General features: G+C 37.9%; 1 protein-coding gene across 1 annotated transcript; it reads left to right on the plus strand.

The window, feature by feature from the left end:
- The first annotated feature begins 14,184 nt into the window (after positions 1-14,184).
- Positions 14,185-15,776, plus strand: LOC120106814 (U-box domain-containing protein 4-like). Its single transcript, XM_039119865.1, has 2 exons — positions 14,185-15,272; positions 15,387-15,776. The coding sequence occupies exons 1-2, from the start codon at positions 14,271-14,273 to the stop codon at positions 15,450-15,452; spliced, it is 1,068 nt and encodes a 355-aa protein (XP_038975793.1). The 5' UTR covers positions 14,185-14,270; the 3' UTR covers positions 15,453-15,776.
- Positions 15,777-16,096: the final 320 nt, after the last annotated feature.

Raw genomic sequence — 16,096 nt, forward strand, 5'->3', positions numbered from 1 at the left:
CTCTGTTGAAAATTTTCCATGAATCTTGCCACAGATATGAAAAGATCCCTATGCATGAGAAAGGTATTTGGCATAAGATTCGTTCATGGCTTGCTTGCTGCCCACTCATCGAGCCAAAAGGCAATTTGTCCTCCATTTCCGATCCCAAACGAGATGCTCAAGAAGAAGAAGGTTCTTATTTTTTGAGTTACTCCATTTCCTGTCTTCCCTTGGTGATATGGCGAGAATCTGTAATAGTGAGTAAGAGTTCAAACACTTTTTTTTTTAAGGTCAAAACAGTATTTCATTTCATATATCTCTAACGTGAATACAATCAGACATATCAAAAGAAAGTAAACAAAATAAACAGTATGGGGTGCAATCTAGGCTAGTCCAGAGAATTTTCCAAGAGTGCCGGACAACATAAGAGGCGACCCAGTCGGCTGCACTGTTCGCCTTCCGATATATATGAGCAATCTAATAGGAGGTCAGCTCCCGCACCAATTTGCGTGTGTTCTATATTAGAGGATGACCATCCTCATACGTGTCCACTCCTCGTATCCAGGTATATATACATGTTTCATATTAGGGGAGCTGATTTTTGGTTTTTCTTATCTGGATCCATCTATAAAAGGAGGCCTAAGGTACCAGGTATATATTACAACACATATCATGAAAGAATATATATATATATATATATATATATATATATATATATATATATATATATATATATATATATATATATATATATATATATACTCTCTACTCTCTCTCTACTTTCCATGTCTCCTCTCTCTCCTCCTGTTGTTCTATAGAGCTCCGTGTAACTTAAGCATCGAACGGCTTCTATCCAGATCAGCTCTTGCAACCTTCAAGCTTTTCTTCTTTACCATACATAGGATGAAAGCGTATATCGGATCTTCATCTCCATGCCTAGATCTATCAGTGATTTTCCACCTACTAGATCGAGTATTAATTGGTGGTAACAAAAAGTAACCAAAATTAGCAAAAGATTAAGCATAGACAAAGCTAGCATCCCATCTATCGTTCAAAATCCAGCATTTGGATCATTTCCAAATCAAGGTGCATAAAATTCCAACCCATGGCATGATGCATGGTTAATGTTGCGCAGGAGAATCAAAAATGATCCAATTATAAATTGTGCTGTTTTATCCTACCCCTTGCAAGTCATTTGTTGCACCCAAAAGATCCATTAATTTCATTTTGGCCTTTATCTACTAAGCCATGATTTGGAACAAGAGAAATGATCCAATCCATATCATGACCTCAAATGACTACCATCAAGAGAAGCATATACTTCTTTCTAGCCAAAGGCATGATCTACGGTCAATGCTGCATTAGACAATCAAAAATTCCAATGTGCATACAATCTATATTCTTTCACTGTACATGCTGTATTTTGTTGCTACAGTCTTCACCGGGTATAGTTCTTTTGGACTTTATCCAGTAAGGTCCACATCTGGAAAAGTAGTGTGATTTTGCTGCCCCAATTCCTGGTTATGCCCTTAGATGATACCACTGGAAACAGCACGTACGTTAAAGCCAAATGATTCTTTCTAAAGTTAGGTTCCAAAATCGAAATTCAGTGAAATGAACATGCATGGGCCTACGTAGATTAATTAGAACGATCGGTGAGCTCTGATATCATGTTAAGTTCTTATCTAAAATTTTAGGTATTTAGATGGATAAGTCCAAGAGTATATAAGCACGACGAGTGTATGTTCTTAGGACTATTATTCCTCGACATCAAAACCGCGTCCCCTATGACTGCATTGATTTCTATGAAACTGGAGAAAGCAAGGATGCTAAGATATCCACCAGGAGAGCAGCTGTGAATACATAAAGAGAGGGGGGGGGGGGGGGGGGGATATCTTCCACCAGTGCCTGTCAAGATTCATGCAAGAGTGTTTGGAGGTAAGTATTGGGAAAAATGGTTCCCTACAAGTGTAAATCAATGATGAAATCAATAAGCAAAACAAGAACACAAAAGATTTTTACATGGTTCCCTCAATTAATGTACGTCCACGGGACCGAAGTCCAATTCCACTAATTTTGCAGGATTACAAAGTGTTTACAAGAAACACAAATGTCTCACAAAATGACAAAAAATTTGTAGGTAAAATGAGAAATGAGAAAAAGGAGGAAGAAGCTACACAAAAGCTCCAAAACAAAAGAGTGGAAAGGTTGCTGAAAAAACTGAAAAGAATAGGCATCAAGCTCTCCAAGTTACCGAAGAGACACAGAACTGCAGTCAAAGTAACAGCTATAAATTCCAGCACACTAATCTGAATTTTTCCACTCCTACTCAGCTCTTTAAAATCTCAAAAGCCAGCTTCTAATGAAGCACCAACGTTCCACAAGTTTGCCTTGAGACAAGTAGTCAAAGAAGCTTTAATTACCCAAGCAAACATTGAAGACTCACATCCCACAACTTCCGAGCATAATTAAATGCATAAGGAGGGATGCTTAACAGTAAGCAAGCTAAAGCATCTTAGAGTGATGGTGTCAACACTGTTGTTGCATTCCGAGCCCAGCTGTACACGCAAAGTCACTGGTCCCAACAGCGACTCACTTGAGGACTCGAAGACGAAGCTTCATTCTCAGAGGAAGGTCTTCGGTGCCATCCAAAGGAAATTATTCTGGTTCTCATCTGATTACTGAGTCAAGTTGGCACATCACCTCTTTAGAGTCTGGATGTCATCGGAGGCTCAAGTCTAGGGGCAGGAGTGGGACGCAGCTGGGAGAGATTCCTCTCAGGGAGCTTTCGAGTGTGGATAAAGGTGAAGGGTGAACTGGGACCTTGCAATGAAGTGAAAGCAGTGAGAAGGATTTCAGGGGGCCTGCAGGCCAATGACACTGAAAGGTTGCTGATCTGCGCCCCGCGCATGAAAGTCTTGTGTGGCCCATAAGGGGACATCTGGTTGATAGCAAATTATTTTGCAATGCAAGGATTTATAAGAGAAGACACTAACCTAAAAGTTCATTAGGTGCATTTTAGGGCTTGTTTGGTTCGTGGAAAAAGGAGGAGGAAAAGTGTGGTTAATAGAAAAGTAATGGGATATCTCTTGTTTGGTTGGAGTTTTCAAATGAGAGAGATGGAAAAGTTGTATTCTCATGGGAATATGATTTCCATATTTCATGGAAAAGTTACTTTCCTATAAGACAGGAATCACTCCATTTTTTTCTCCGAAAAGGCCCTTCAACATTAAAGAGGCATTAAAGATCTAATTTTTATTAAGGATATAATAGAAATTATACATAACTTTTCTAGGAAAGTGGATGGTCAACCAAACATAAGCACTCTCAAAATCTATCACTTTTCCATGGTCAACCAAACATGCTAAAAGTATTTTCTCAAGTATCCTCTCCCTATGAATCTGCTTCCCAGGAATCATAGTCTTAGGAGGAAAAATGCTCCCGCAAACCAAACGAGCCCCAGTGTTTATGTGCTGGAAATCCGACTTGAAGGTATAGTTGGGTTGGCTAGTGTTCTAATTGACTCATTTATTGGAATGGTTTCAATGGTAACTATTTTTGACTAGGCAAATGTCATAGACTCATATGGGATTTTATATAGCTTGGCAAATTTACCAAAAGATTTGAAAGTTCAATGTATTTCAGCCGTAAAACATTAAAATTTGGAAGAGCAATCTCAAAAAGTTATTGGAAAAAAATGAAACTACGGTGTGTCTTAAAAGATGTTGAAGAAATTCAAGTTGCTCTGGTATGCATATATATATATATATATATATATATATATATATATATATATATATATATATATATATATATATATATTAGAATTTGTATATTCAATGTATTTTTCTAAAAGCAAAGGTACTGGGGCTGCAACTTGAGCATGTCGGGTTGGGTTGAGGTCAATCTAACACAGTCCAACCACCTAAATCTCTCAACCACTTAAATGCCAGGTTAGTTGGGTTAGGTTAGGTCAGGTTATGCTGCATTAATCGGATTCGATTATTTTAAATAATGAATTTTGATATAAATAAAAATGTTTAGGACATTTTTGTTGGATTAATATTTATTGGATTAAAGTCTCAAACATTCGCCAATATTCAATGGTACAGTTATACATAAGTTTACAAGACCAAAGATATAAAACTTTGATCGGTGAGAATCACTCCTTACCAACCATGCAGCCCAACAAGCATGGAACGTCACTTTGACTAAAGAATTCTTGCTATTAAAAAGTTTTCTTTACACTTTACAATAGTTTAGAAAAATTTTTAAATGGCGGCACAATACGCAAAAATTCTTAAGTCAAAGTGATGCTCCCTGATTCTTGGGTATCGTTGGTAAGGAGTGATTCTCACTATTGCTAAAAAGGCGGCATGGTTGGTGAGGCTAAAACTAATAATATCATTTTCATCCTTGATTTAGGCCTAGATTTTAAGCAAACAGTTCTTTCCCTCCCACTTAACGTTTGTGGTCATAGTGCAATTCACATTATTCCTTTTGCCAATCAAAATTGTTGACAATGATCTCAGAGAAGAAAAGAAAAATGAAGGCAGCCGTGCAGGATTTTTGCTTGCACTTTTTATACTCTCCGGCTGCCGCCAAGCCAATTTTCCAGTGGCTTGGACATGGAACCCACCTAGGAAATGAAAGAAAAAGATGTTTTTCAATGGTGACAAGTCAAACAAACACCTACATTTGGAATAATACACCTAAAGAGGAATATTGATTTTTAGTTCAAACCAAAATCATAGTCCTCAAAGATATCTGCAAATAAATTCGACTAATGCTCGTTGTTCTTTTTTTTTTTTTGTTGTTGACAAATAATACCTCAACCAAAAGAATTTTTTTTTTTTGGTTTATGGATACTGCTAATATGTACCAATGAGATAGATCTAGCAAATATGTGGTATGTTGATGTATGTGCAATGGTCTATTACTGCATGTTCGACCTTATAATCTACGAATTGATCTTTCATCATCATCATAAAACGTGGGGGAAATATATTTTTCTGTGGGGTAGAATTGCATCATCGCATGGTGGATCCAATCTTCTGGTGTTATAGTACATATATAGACACCGCTACTACTTTTAAGACTTCCTTTTTAGCTTATTTATGCATGGATTATAGCAGGTCATTTTTTGGGCTCTTCAAGTCTAAATGACACTCCAGTGCCTAGCTTGTTGGGCAAGTGGGTTTGAGCCCAACACTGGGCTTGAGACTAGAATGCTCAGGTCATGGGACCATGCAAGTGCATGTGTCTACCATATGGGTTGCGGGTTCTATATGCATAAATCTTAGGATAAGAGCTTGCAAGTTTTGGTGTGCAATCTATTTTTTGTTTTATTAGAAAAGTTTGATATTAGTTAATTATAGAGAATTTTGATTTTTGAGATTTTCTTTTTGAGAACTTTTAATGCTATTAAGAAAATTAGTAATTGAGTTTCTTCAAGTTAGAATAAGATTTAGAATCCCATAATAGAAAGTATAAAAATGGGTTTCTCTTGTATTATTTATAAATACTCTATTGGGGTTCCTAATGTAATTATACTCGAGATATTTAAGTTATTAATTAGTGAGAATTTTATTATGGAAATTGTTATTGCCTTTTCTCTATTCTCTTCATCCATTTTGGTGGATTCCTAGGACTTGTGAATAAGCGTATGAAAGCTGAATTCTTAAAGTGGCCAGTCAAAATAATATTTTGCCCTACTTCCCCTTTTTTTTCTCGTGGACAAACTTTTCGGTCAGGCCTATGGATGGATCCTTTTAGATCTACGGGCCGGCCGTTCACATGAGCATAGGGAATCTATACTCGAGCGTTCGACTTGGCCCCTGTTTTTAGTTTTGGATCTTCCAAATCATTCCCGCAGTAGATCCGGACCGATTTTTTTCTGATCCTTCGAACTTTTCGGAATAAATAAAATGGCCGGAGTTTTTGGAATGACAATTGGTATCGCTGCCTTGACCCTGGGAATAGAAGAAATCGAAGTATTTGGGGATTCGGCGCTTATCATCTGCCAAACTCAAGGGAAGTGGAAAACCAAGAAAAAACTTTTGCCATACCATGCTTATCTTGAAAAGCTCGTCCATTTTAACATCTTGCATCGTACATGCTGTAATAGGATTTATACCTCGCCATAATCGGTTGCATCAACATATTCTTTTTTCTTCGAGTTTTTAGCTCAAGTACAACACCTTCTGATGTCACCAAAGCTCTACTATCAATATACCTAGAATAATTAGATAGATCTATCATAAAAGAACAATTCAGACCAGTCCAAATATCAAAAATTACACTCTAATCTGATGAATATAAAATTTACAGAAGTCAGACTCAAAACCAACTTGACCTCACCCACTTGCAACACCGCGATGCTAGCACAAACTTAGGCATTTGTCTATTAAGCTTTTTCGCTTAAATCACACCTCTGTCATGTTGCATTGCCTCTAAAGACTTGTACACACGTCTGGTCGTGGTCAATAAATTATCCTTAGCTTTGTTAGGTCCGGGATCGACTTCAATTAATTAGCACTTCCTTGGGAAGCTGACAAATTCCACTTTTAAAAATTAGCTCAAAGCAAAGCCGGTTGACATCCAGGTCGATGATCCCTGGGTCTGGTCAAAGACTAGAAAATAGATACAAATGAGATTTCATTGATTCTCTAAATCTAGAATCTAGATCGCCCATCAGGTGGACCTAGAGTCTTCTTTTACTTTTTTTTTTAGTTTTTAGTAGTAGTAGTTTTTAAATAAAAACACCCGAGATCTTCTCCCAGGCAGTTCTTTAGATTTGATTAATCTAATTAGCCAATCGAGCAGCGAAATAGTTAATGTAACGGCCTAGGACTTCGTTCAAAATAACTAGCCGGAATGTATTATTTGAGCTTCTTAATTCTATATAAGTACTCAATATTTATCCAGCGAATAATCGATATGAGACTAAACACACGCCCACACGAGTTCTTACATGCTCCTCATCGGGCTAAGAGTTCAAATCAATTTAAATCTAATCACAAGTACTACGATCGGCTCATGGTCAGTCCTAATGGATTCATGCTACTTGTTCCTTCGCTTTTGAATGAAATCAGCAGTAAGAGTAAGTAAGTGTTTGTTCTCTTTCTTTGTAACAATTATATGACCTTACCCAAAAAAGCTAGCCAGAAGATATTTTTTTAGATTTCTTAGTTCCATATTAGCACTCAAAATCTTCTGGGCGAATAATTAATTTGGGATTAAATACATGCTTGCACGGATTCTCATATTTGAAGGGGACGTGTGGCTGTCCAACAAATTCCTCAATTCGGCACCAATATCCTCCATCAAAAAGGATGGCCAAATTTCAAGAGAGTGATCTTACACCTACACGACATAAAATTAAATGTGGTAGCGATGTTTATCAATGTCTCTGTCAAGATTATAATTTTAGTGGAGAATTTGGAATGGCGAGGAAGTACCACGCTTCCCGTTTATTTTCCAGCGCTTGTGCAATCCAATTGCAAGGTGCTAAATATTTATTCTCCATTAATGTGGAGTCAGATTGTTTGTCTTGCTACCCACTTATTTTTAATGCAAGAATCAACCTCATAAATTGGACAAGAGATAGTGAATCTGAGACGTATCTTTTGCATGGCTACTTGGATTATGCCCACTAGCCATAAGTTAAAAAACCTATGTCATGGATTTCAGGAAAATTTGTTGTTTTCATACTATAATATTGCTGGGAGATGCAGTTCAGGGGAAATACTGATGTAGATGTTGAATCATAAACTATTCGTTGGAAGAAAAGGACAACAACAATGAGAAAAGAGGCAAGAAGGGCAGAGTGAGCAGCTTTTGATAGAACCCTGAGTTTTTTCATGTAATTTTGTTCTCTCTCTTTATTTCTTCTCCTAATTTTTTGTCAGGAAAATATAAGAATAGAATTTTATAAACCTTTTAGATAAGAAAATAAAATTGCAGAATGCCATACCTATTTATCTCAGCTTTCTTTTTATATTTTTTTTGGAGGGTGTGTAGATAAATAGATAAAGAGAGTAATTATTTAAGACTTGAGCACGCTAGTCACCTTCTTTAATGCAATACCATGTGTTCTTATGTCTTCAATATAATTTCTCGTATTCAAATGGCAGTTGTCTCCAACATAAGTATGATGAGCAACGCTATGATCTTTACGCAGCTTCCAAAGTCCTAATTCCTGGTACTTTGCCTATAAACACTCTTTTCGCATGAGTCCTGCAACCCAAATATGTAGCCGGTTATTTTTAACATGTATGAACTATCTAGGCACCCAATTGGATTTTTAGAGCAAACCATGTATTACTTTATAAGTATTCTAACACTACAAGAAACTTGGACATTAGTGATTCTTATTTGCCGACGCTTATTCCAAGCGTCGGCAAAAAATTTTCCCCGTCAACATTTGCCGACGCTTTTTAAAAGCGTCGGCTAATGACGACGCTTAAAAGCGTCGTCGAACTTTTAACGACGCTTTGTAGCGTCGTTAAATAACGACGCTTTGTAGCGTCGTTAAATAACGACGCTTAAAAGAGTCGTTAAAAGCGTCGTCGGAATCCAAAAAATCATCTCATTTTAGTCCCACATCGGCAGATCTGAAAAAAAAAACTGTTTATATAGCCAAACCCAACCCCTCCGCATAGATGGAATAAAGGTACTGATCGAGGAGGTTGTTTGTATTTCTGAAGGGAGGAGAAGATGCCGACCACAATTGGTTATTTTTTTGGCAAATGGTAATTCGCGACGCTTTAAAGCGTCGGTAATTCGCGACGCTTTAAAGCGTCGGTAATTTGCGACGCTTTAAAGCGTCGGTAAAGAGCGACGCTTTAAAGCGTCGGTAAAGCGCGACGCTTAAAAGCGTCGCTAAATTGGAATTAGCGACGCTTTTAAAAGCGTCGGAAAATATTTTTTCCACTGTAGCATAGGCGATGCTTTACCGACGCTTTGGAAAGCGTCGGGATGGTTTCTACCGACGCTTAAAAGCGTCGCTAATAGCCAAAAAAAGCGTCGCTAATGTCCAAGTTTCTTGTAGTGTAATTATGATAACTTGTAACAACCCAGGACCTCATCCAAAATAATTAGCCAAAAAATATTATTTGAATTTCTTTATCTTGTATAAGTACTTAAAATCTATCCAGTGAATAACCGATGTGGGACTAAACACACGCTCGCACGGGTTCTCACATACTCCCCCCATTCAAGTCTTAACGTCCTCATCTGGATAAGAGTTCAAATCTAATCACCAACACCGCAATTGGCCCGTGGTCAGCCCAATGGATCCATGCTGCAGTGTCCCCTAGTCCACATAGGTTATGAACCGGGTCCGCTCTGATACCATTTGTAACAACTCAGGACCTCACCCAAAATGGCTAGCCATAAGTTATTATTTGGATTTCTTGATCCTGTATAAGTACCTAAATTCTACCCAGCGAATAATCAATGTGGGACTAAACACACGCCCGCACAAGTCCTTATATAACTACGGTTGAATCACCATATAAAGTAATTGGCATCACCTCCTCAAATATTATTTAACTTCGTAGTAGGTAAGTGCAATGTCAGTTTTCATCATTCAGAAATGTAGTTATAGTTTGTTTTAACTTTATGCAAAAATATCTCTTATTGTTGCATAAGAATAAAACTTCCTTGGTCAAAAATGTCCCTTTATTTCTTGAGATGTCATCCATCAAATATGTCATTCATGCAAAGTTAGATATTTGAACATACAAGTTGAACATATAATAGAATTTTTGGATACTCCTAAAGGAAGGCATTTGGTATAGTTATTGTAGTTTATAAATTTGCATCACATCTCCCAAGCATTTGTCTTGACTTTATGCAATAAAATGTCTTATTGAAAACCCGTGGAATCTTCATTTTTATGAAAAGTAGAACTTCCTTGGTCAAAGATGTCCTCCATAAAAAATATCACTCATATGAAGTTACACATTCAAGATACATATGGTTAAATTGAAATGTCTATTTAATTATAGAAAAATTTATACTGAGGATTATACCTGTTGAAAATATAATAAAATTTCTAGATACTCCTAAATGAAGGTATTTAGTATAGTTATTATAGTGTATAAATTTGCATCACATCTCCCAACCATTTGTCTTGACTTCATACAATAATATGTCTTATGGATGGACCATGGAATCTTCATTCTAGAACTTCCTTGGTCAAAGATGTCCCCCTCCTCTTTTCTTTTTCTTGAGATGTCCTCCATAAAAAATATCACTCATACTGAGTTACATATTCGAGATATGTGTGGTTAAATGGAAATGTTTATTTAATTATAGAAAAACTTATATTGAGGATTATACCTGTTGAAAATAATAGAATTTCTAGATACTCCTAAGGGAAGGTATTTAGTATAGTTATTATAATTTATAGTTTAAGACGTTTGTGCTCCGTCACTTGGCATTTAGAATTTTTAACTAAGCAATGAGATTCCTTCTCCATATCTCTGTGCCCCATGTTTTCCTTCTTATATTAATTAGATGATGTTCATAAAAACTCTCTATAGATCCCACTATTGTTACAAATCTAGGAAGAAACTAAGGGAAAAAAAAGATAGAAAAATGTATTATCATCCTGCCCTCAAATATTTTCCTTAAAGCTGAAATCTATAGATGAGATCCATTTCAAGGAGGGTTTGGAATTTATATGAGGATAGAATTCTGGCCTAACAATCGATCGAAGGTAAATACGAGGTCTGTAACAAAAATTAAAATAGATAATTTTAAATAAAATCAATTATCCTATTCATGATATATGGATTTTTTGACAAACAAAGAGCCACATTGAAATTAATTTTTAATAAACAAAAATGAATTAATGGTTCCAATCGGCTTAGTTGGTAAAGTCATTGGATGTTGACATCAATGCCATAGTTGAAATCTAGTCTGTAATTAATTTCGGCTAGACTTTCTTTAGTCTTAGTTATAAGAACAAAAATACAAAATTAAAAAATTAAAGAAAAAAGTACATTGGAAAGAAACATAACTTTCCTTGGACTAGATAAATAGAAAAACTGAATATAAAGTGGTGATCTAGATGGGTATAGATGGTTGAGTAGTTTAATCAAATAAATGTTTCTAGAAGTAATAAGATGAAAATATAATTAGATCTCAATAGTTTAATTTGAGGGCTTACACTAAGATGGTGAAGAATATTTAAACTATGGTAACTCTAAAAATTCTCTTTTCATAAAATAAAAGAAAATAAATAGATGGATCAAAAAATTATATCCGCTCTCTCCCCAACCAAAGAGCCACATTGAAATTAATTTTTAATAAACAAAAAAGGACTAATGGTACCAATCGGCTTGGTTGGTAAAGTCATTAGTTGTTGACATCAATGGCATAGTTGAAATCCAGTCCGTAATTAATTTCGGCTAGACTTTCTTTAGTCTTAGTTATAAGAACAAAAATAGAAAATTAAAAAAATAAAGAAAAAGAGTACATTGGAAAAAAAATATAACTTTTCTCGGACTAGATAAATAGAGAAACTGGATATAAAGTGGCGATCTAGATGGGTATAGATGGTTGAGCAGTTTAATCAAACAAATATTTTTAGAAGTAATAAGATGAAAAAATAATTAGATCTCAATAGTTTAATTTGATGGCTTACACTGAGATGGTGAAGAGTTTTTAAACTATGGTAACCATAAAAATTCTCTTTTTCATAAAATAAAAGAAAATAAATAGATGGATCAAAAAATTACATCTACTCTCTCCCCAACCAAATAGCCACATTGAAATTAATTTTTAATAAACAAAAAAGGATTAATGGTACCAATCGGCTTAGTTGGTAAAGTCATTAGTTGTTAACATCAATGGCATAGTTGAAATCCAGTCCGTAATTAATTTCGGCTAGACTTTCTTTAGTCTTAGTTATAAGAAAAAAATAGAAAATTAAAAAATTAAAGAAAAAGAGTACATTGGAAAGAAACATAGCTTTTCTTGGATTAGATAAATAGAGAAACTGGATATAAAGTGGCGATCTAGATGGGTATAGATGGTTGAGTAGTTTAATCAAACAAATGTTTTTAGAAGTAATAAGATGAAAATATAATTAGATCTCAATATTTTAATTTTATGGCTTACACTAAGATGGTGAAGAGTTTTTAAACTATGGTAACTATAAAAATTCTCTTTTTCAAAAAATAAAAGAAATGGTACCAATCGGCTTAGTTGGTAAAGTCATTAGTTTTTGACATCAATGGCATAGTTGAAATCTAGTCCATAATTAATTTCGGCCAGACTTTCTTTAGCCTTAGTTATAAAAACACAAATAAAAAATTAAAAAATAAAAGAAAAAGAGTATGTTGGAAAGAAACATAACTTTTCTCGGATTAGATAAATAGAGAAATTGGATATAAAGTGGCGATCTAGATGGGTATAGATGATTGAGTAGTTTAATCAAACAAATGTGTTTAAAAGTAATAAGATGAAAATATAATTAGATCTCAATAGTTTTATTTTATGGCTTACACTGAGATGGTGAAGAGTTTTTAAACTATAGTAACTATAAAAATTTCTCTTTTTCATAAAATAAAAAAAATAAATAGATGGATCAAAAAGTTACACCTGCTCTCTCCCCAACCAAATAGACACATTGAAATTAATTTTTAATAAACAAAAAAGGATTAATGGTACCAATCGGCTTAGTTGGTAAAGTCATTAGTTGTTGATATCAATGACATAGCTGAAATCTAGTCATGGCAGTCTCCAAGAGGAACCTTCACCCCCCCTGGGGGAGGTCGGGTGGAATTTTTCAGACCTTCTGATCCCACCCTGAACCGCTCATAATCAATATCTTACATAGCCTGTTCTTGGGCCAATTGATCCAGTTGGAGCTTATCACCGAATACTACCTGAACCAACTAGATCTCCGCCTTCTTGTACGTACCACTGATTGAGGGAACCCGCAGGTCTTGAGTCTTAGTAGGAAAAGTTATCCTTATTGGAGGAGGTCCTCTTCCCTAAGTTACAAGAGCTTTTGGGATAGGGATGGAAGCCTGAAAGTTTTTGATGAGGTTTTGGATCGAATTCCTTAGGTGTAATTAATTTCGGCTAGACTTTCTTTAGTCTTACTTATAGGAACAAAAATAAAAAATTAAGAAATTAAAGAAAAAGAGTACATTGGAAAGAAACATATCTTTTCTCGGATTAGATAAATAGAGAAACTGGATATAAAGTGGCGATCTAGATGGGTATAGATGGTTGAGTAGTTTAATCAAACAAATGTTTTTACAAGTAATAAGATGAAAATATAATTAGATCTCAATAGTTTAATTTTATGGCTTACACTGAGATGGTGAAGAGTTTTTAAACTATGGTAACTATAAAAATTCTCTTTTTCATAAAATAAAAGAAAATAAATAGATGGATCAAAAAATTACACCAGCTCTCTCCCCAACCAAGCAAAAAGAATTCATGGAAAGGGGAATCCTTTTTATCCATGGAAAAGTAAACATCTGTATGTTTGATTTGTTAGAAAGTTTGTTAGTTTGAGAAAAGAAATGATTATCACTATACTTAGAAAAAAAAAAGTCATATATTTTTATCTGTCAACATTTTTATCAAAAAGATGAATGTTTCCAATAAATACGAAAGAAGCAAGCATATTTAGATGATAATTACGCTTTCATGTGTTTTTTTTTTTTGTTTTGTTTTGCTGCAACCAATCTGGCGCATTAGTTCAAAAGACCCTTGAGGTATAACTAACAAGTTCCATAAAAATCATGGAAATAAAATGCTGTATTTTTAGCAGAAATTTTCAACTTCATAGTTTTTCTTTTTCTTTCACTTTCCAAATATTTCAACTATGTAGAACCTTTTATCAAGTGTAAACTACCGAAATCTAAAACTAGAAAATCAAACAAAAACAAAAAAATAAGAAAAAAGAACACCAGTCAGATCAAGTAAGTAATCTCAGGGATTCTTGGTGGAAGAGAGAAAGGAGGAGAGAGAGAGAGAATATCTTGTCACTGAAAAAGCAGAAGATTTGGCCCAAAACCCGACTTTTCTCTTGCTAACGGAAGAAGCCATATACCACAACCACCCCAGGCGTCCCCTCTTCCCACGTGCGCACGCCACTGAGATTCCGTACGGCTTGGCCCCTCGCACGTGTCAGCTCTCCCCGGTATGCCCGCCCTGTCCCCGAGCCTCGCATATTTCCTCTTCTTATGTTTCACCCTCCCCCTTCTCGAACGCAAGGCACCATCTTTTTCTTCTCTTTCCACTGTGGGTAGAAGTTTTGGATGGAAACCGCGAGCCTTGCGAACTATAGGTACATGGCCCGCAACTTCAGCGACGGCGGAGACTCCTCCGGCGCCTTCAGCGACTGCAACAGCGACCGCTCCGGCGAGTTCCCCTCCGCCGCCCCGTCCGCCTCCAACGGCGGCGCCGCCCTTCACCGCCTCCTCATGTCCTGCGCCGCCGACTACTCCGACGAGGTCGTCCGCGGCCTCATCTCCGATTTAGAGTCCCCCTCCGCCCCTGTCGAAACCCAGCTCCACGCGGCCATGGTGCTCCGCCTCCTGGCCAAGCACAACCCGGAGAACCGCCTCAAGATCGCCCGCGCCGGCGCCGTCCGGCCACTCGTCGCCCTCCTCTCCCACCCGGACCCCCAGCTACAGGAGCACGGCGTCACCGCGATCCTCAATCTCTCCCTCTGCGACGAGAACAAGGACGCCATCTTCGCCGCCGGGGCCATCCGCCCCCTCGTCCGCGCCCTCAAGACCGGCACCCCCGCCGCCCGCGAGAACGCCGCCTGCGCCCTCCTTCGCCTCTCCCAGGTCGACGAGCACAAGATCGCCATCGGCCGCTCCGGCGCGATCCCCCATCTCGTCCACCTCCTCGAGACCGGGGGCCCGCGGGGGAAGAAGGACGCCTCGACTGCCCTCTACTCGCTGTGCTCCACGCGGGAGAACAAGATCCGGGCCGTCAAGGAGGGGGTCATGCGGCCGCTGCTGGAGCTGATGGCGGATCCGGAGTCCGGGATGGTAGACAAGGCAGCGTACGTGCTGAACTCGCTGGTGGCGGCGGCGGAGGGGCGGGCGGCCGCGGTGGAAGAGGGCGGCATCCCGGTCCTCGTCGAGATGGTCGAAGTCGGCACCCAGCGCCAGAAGGAGATCGCGACGCTTACGCTCCGCCAGATCTGCGAGGAAAGCGTCGCCTACCGGGCCATGGTCTCCCGCGAGGGCGCCATCCCGCCGCTCGTCGCCCTCTCCCAGTCCGGCACCACCCGAGCCAAACTCGAGGTAATTTTTTTATTTATTTCTTTAATTAATACTTTTTTAAAAAAAATTCCACTTTATTATGATTGCTTTATTTGTATATTTTTTGGTCATTGGTTGATCGATTCTGGATTTCAGGCGGAGGCGCTGATCGAGCTGTTGAGGCAGCCGAGGACGGCGAGGCGGGGGAGGGAGGCGGAATAGGGATGAGGCAGCCGGCGACTCGAAATTGTGCCACGTGGCGGGTGTGCAATGATGGTTTGGGTTGTTATTTTGGAATGTAAATATGTGACCGAGAGGGAGTGTACATTTGTAGAGGACTGAAAGGTCTTTTCTTTTCTTACGACCTTTCTTCCTTTCGTTTTGTTTTGTTTTGTACAATTCTGAAGAAAAGACAGTAAAAAAAAAAAAAAGGGTACTCAAGTGAGGTGTGGTGAGGTTTGGTGTATGAAGAATGATTTCGGTTCACACCATTCCATGGCATTGGTGCTGCTGATTGCAATAAAAAAAGGGAAAAAATTGGGTGCATTTATGTGGTGTCGGCATGAGATGCGTTATGTGCGGAATTTTAAAGACCGAGGGCCATTTACCCTTCACTTTAGGACTTTATATTATGGAATGGGAAGTGGAGGCATAGGGCGAAGAATTTTTGAGATTAAGAAGATTCTAGTGATATCAGTGCCGCAACTACTATTAAGGTTGTTGTATATAACTCTTTAATGGCCTCTACGGGGTCTCTCTTTTTACTCCTGGGCTGATGTTGGGGCACGGTGGGTCGCAGTTGGTCCGGCGAGGGAGAGGAGGGCGGGGACAAAGGATTTTGTCTCGTTGCAGGATCGACAGGACAT

This window comes from Phoenix dactylifera, unplaced genomic scaffold (assembly GCF_009389715.1).
Source record: "Phoenix dactylifera cultivar Barhee BC4 unplaced genomic scaffold, palm_55x_up_171113_PBpolish2nd_filt_p 000648F, whole genome shotgun sequence".
Classification (NCBI taxonomy): Eukaryota; Viridiplantae; Streptophyta; class Magnoliopsida; order Arecales; family Arecaceae; genus Phoenix; species Phoenix dactylifera.

Bases quoted from the DNA above. Each gene is read 5' to 3' on its own strand.
- LOC120106814 (XM_039119865.1), top strand. From the start codon at position 14,271: ATGGAAACCGCGAGCCTTGCGAACTATAGGTACATGGCCCGCAACTTC. The intron at 15,273-15,386 runs GTAATTTTTTTA...TCTGGATTTCAG, and splicing joins CCACCCGAGCCAAACTCGAG to GCGGAGGCGCTGATCGAGCT.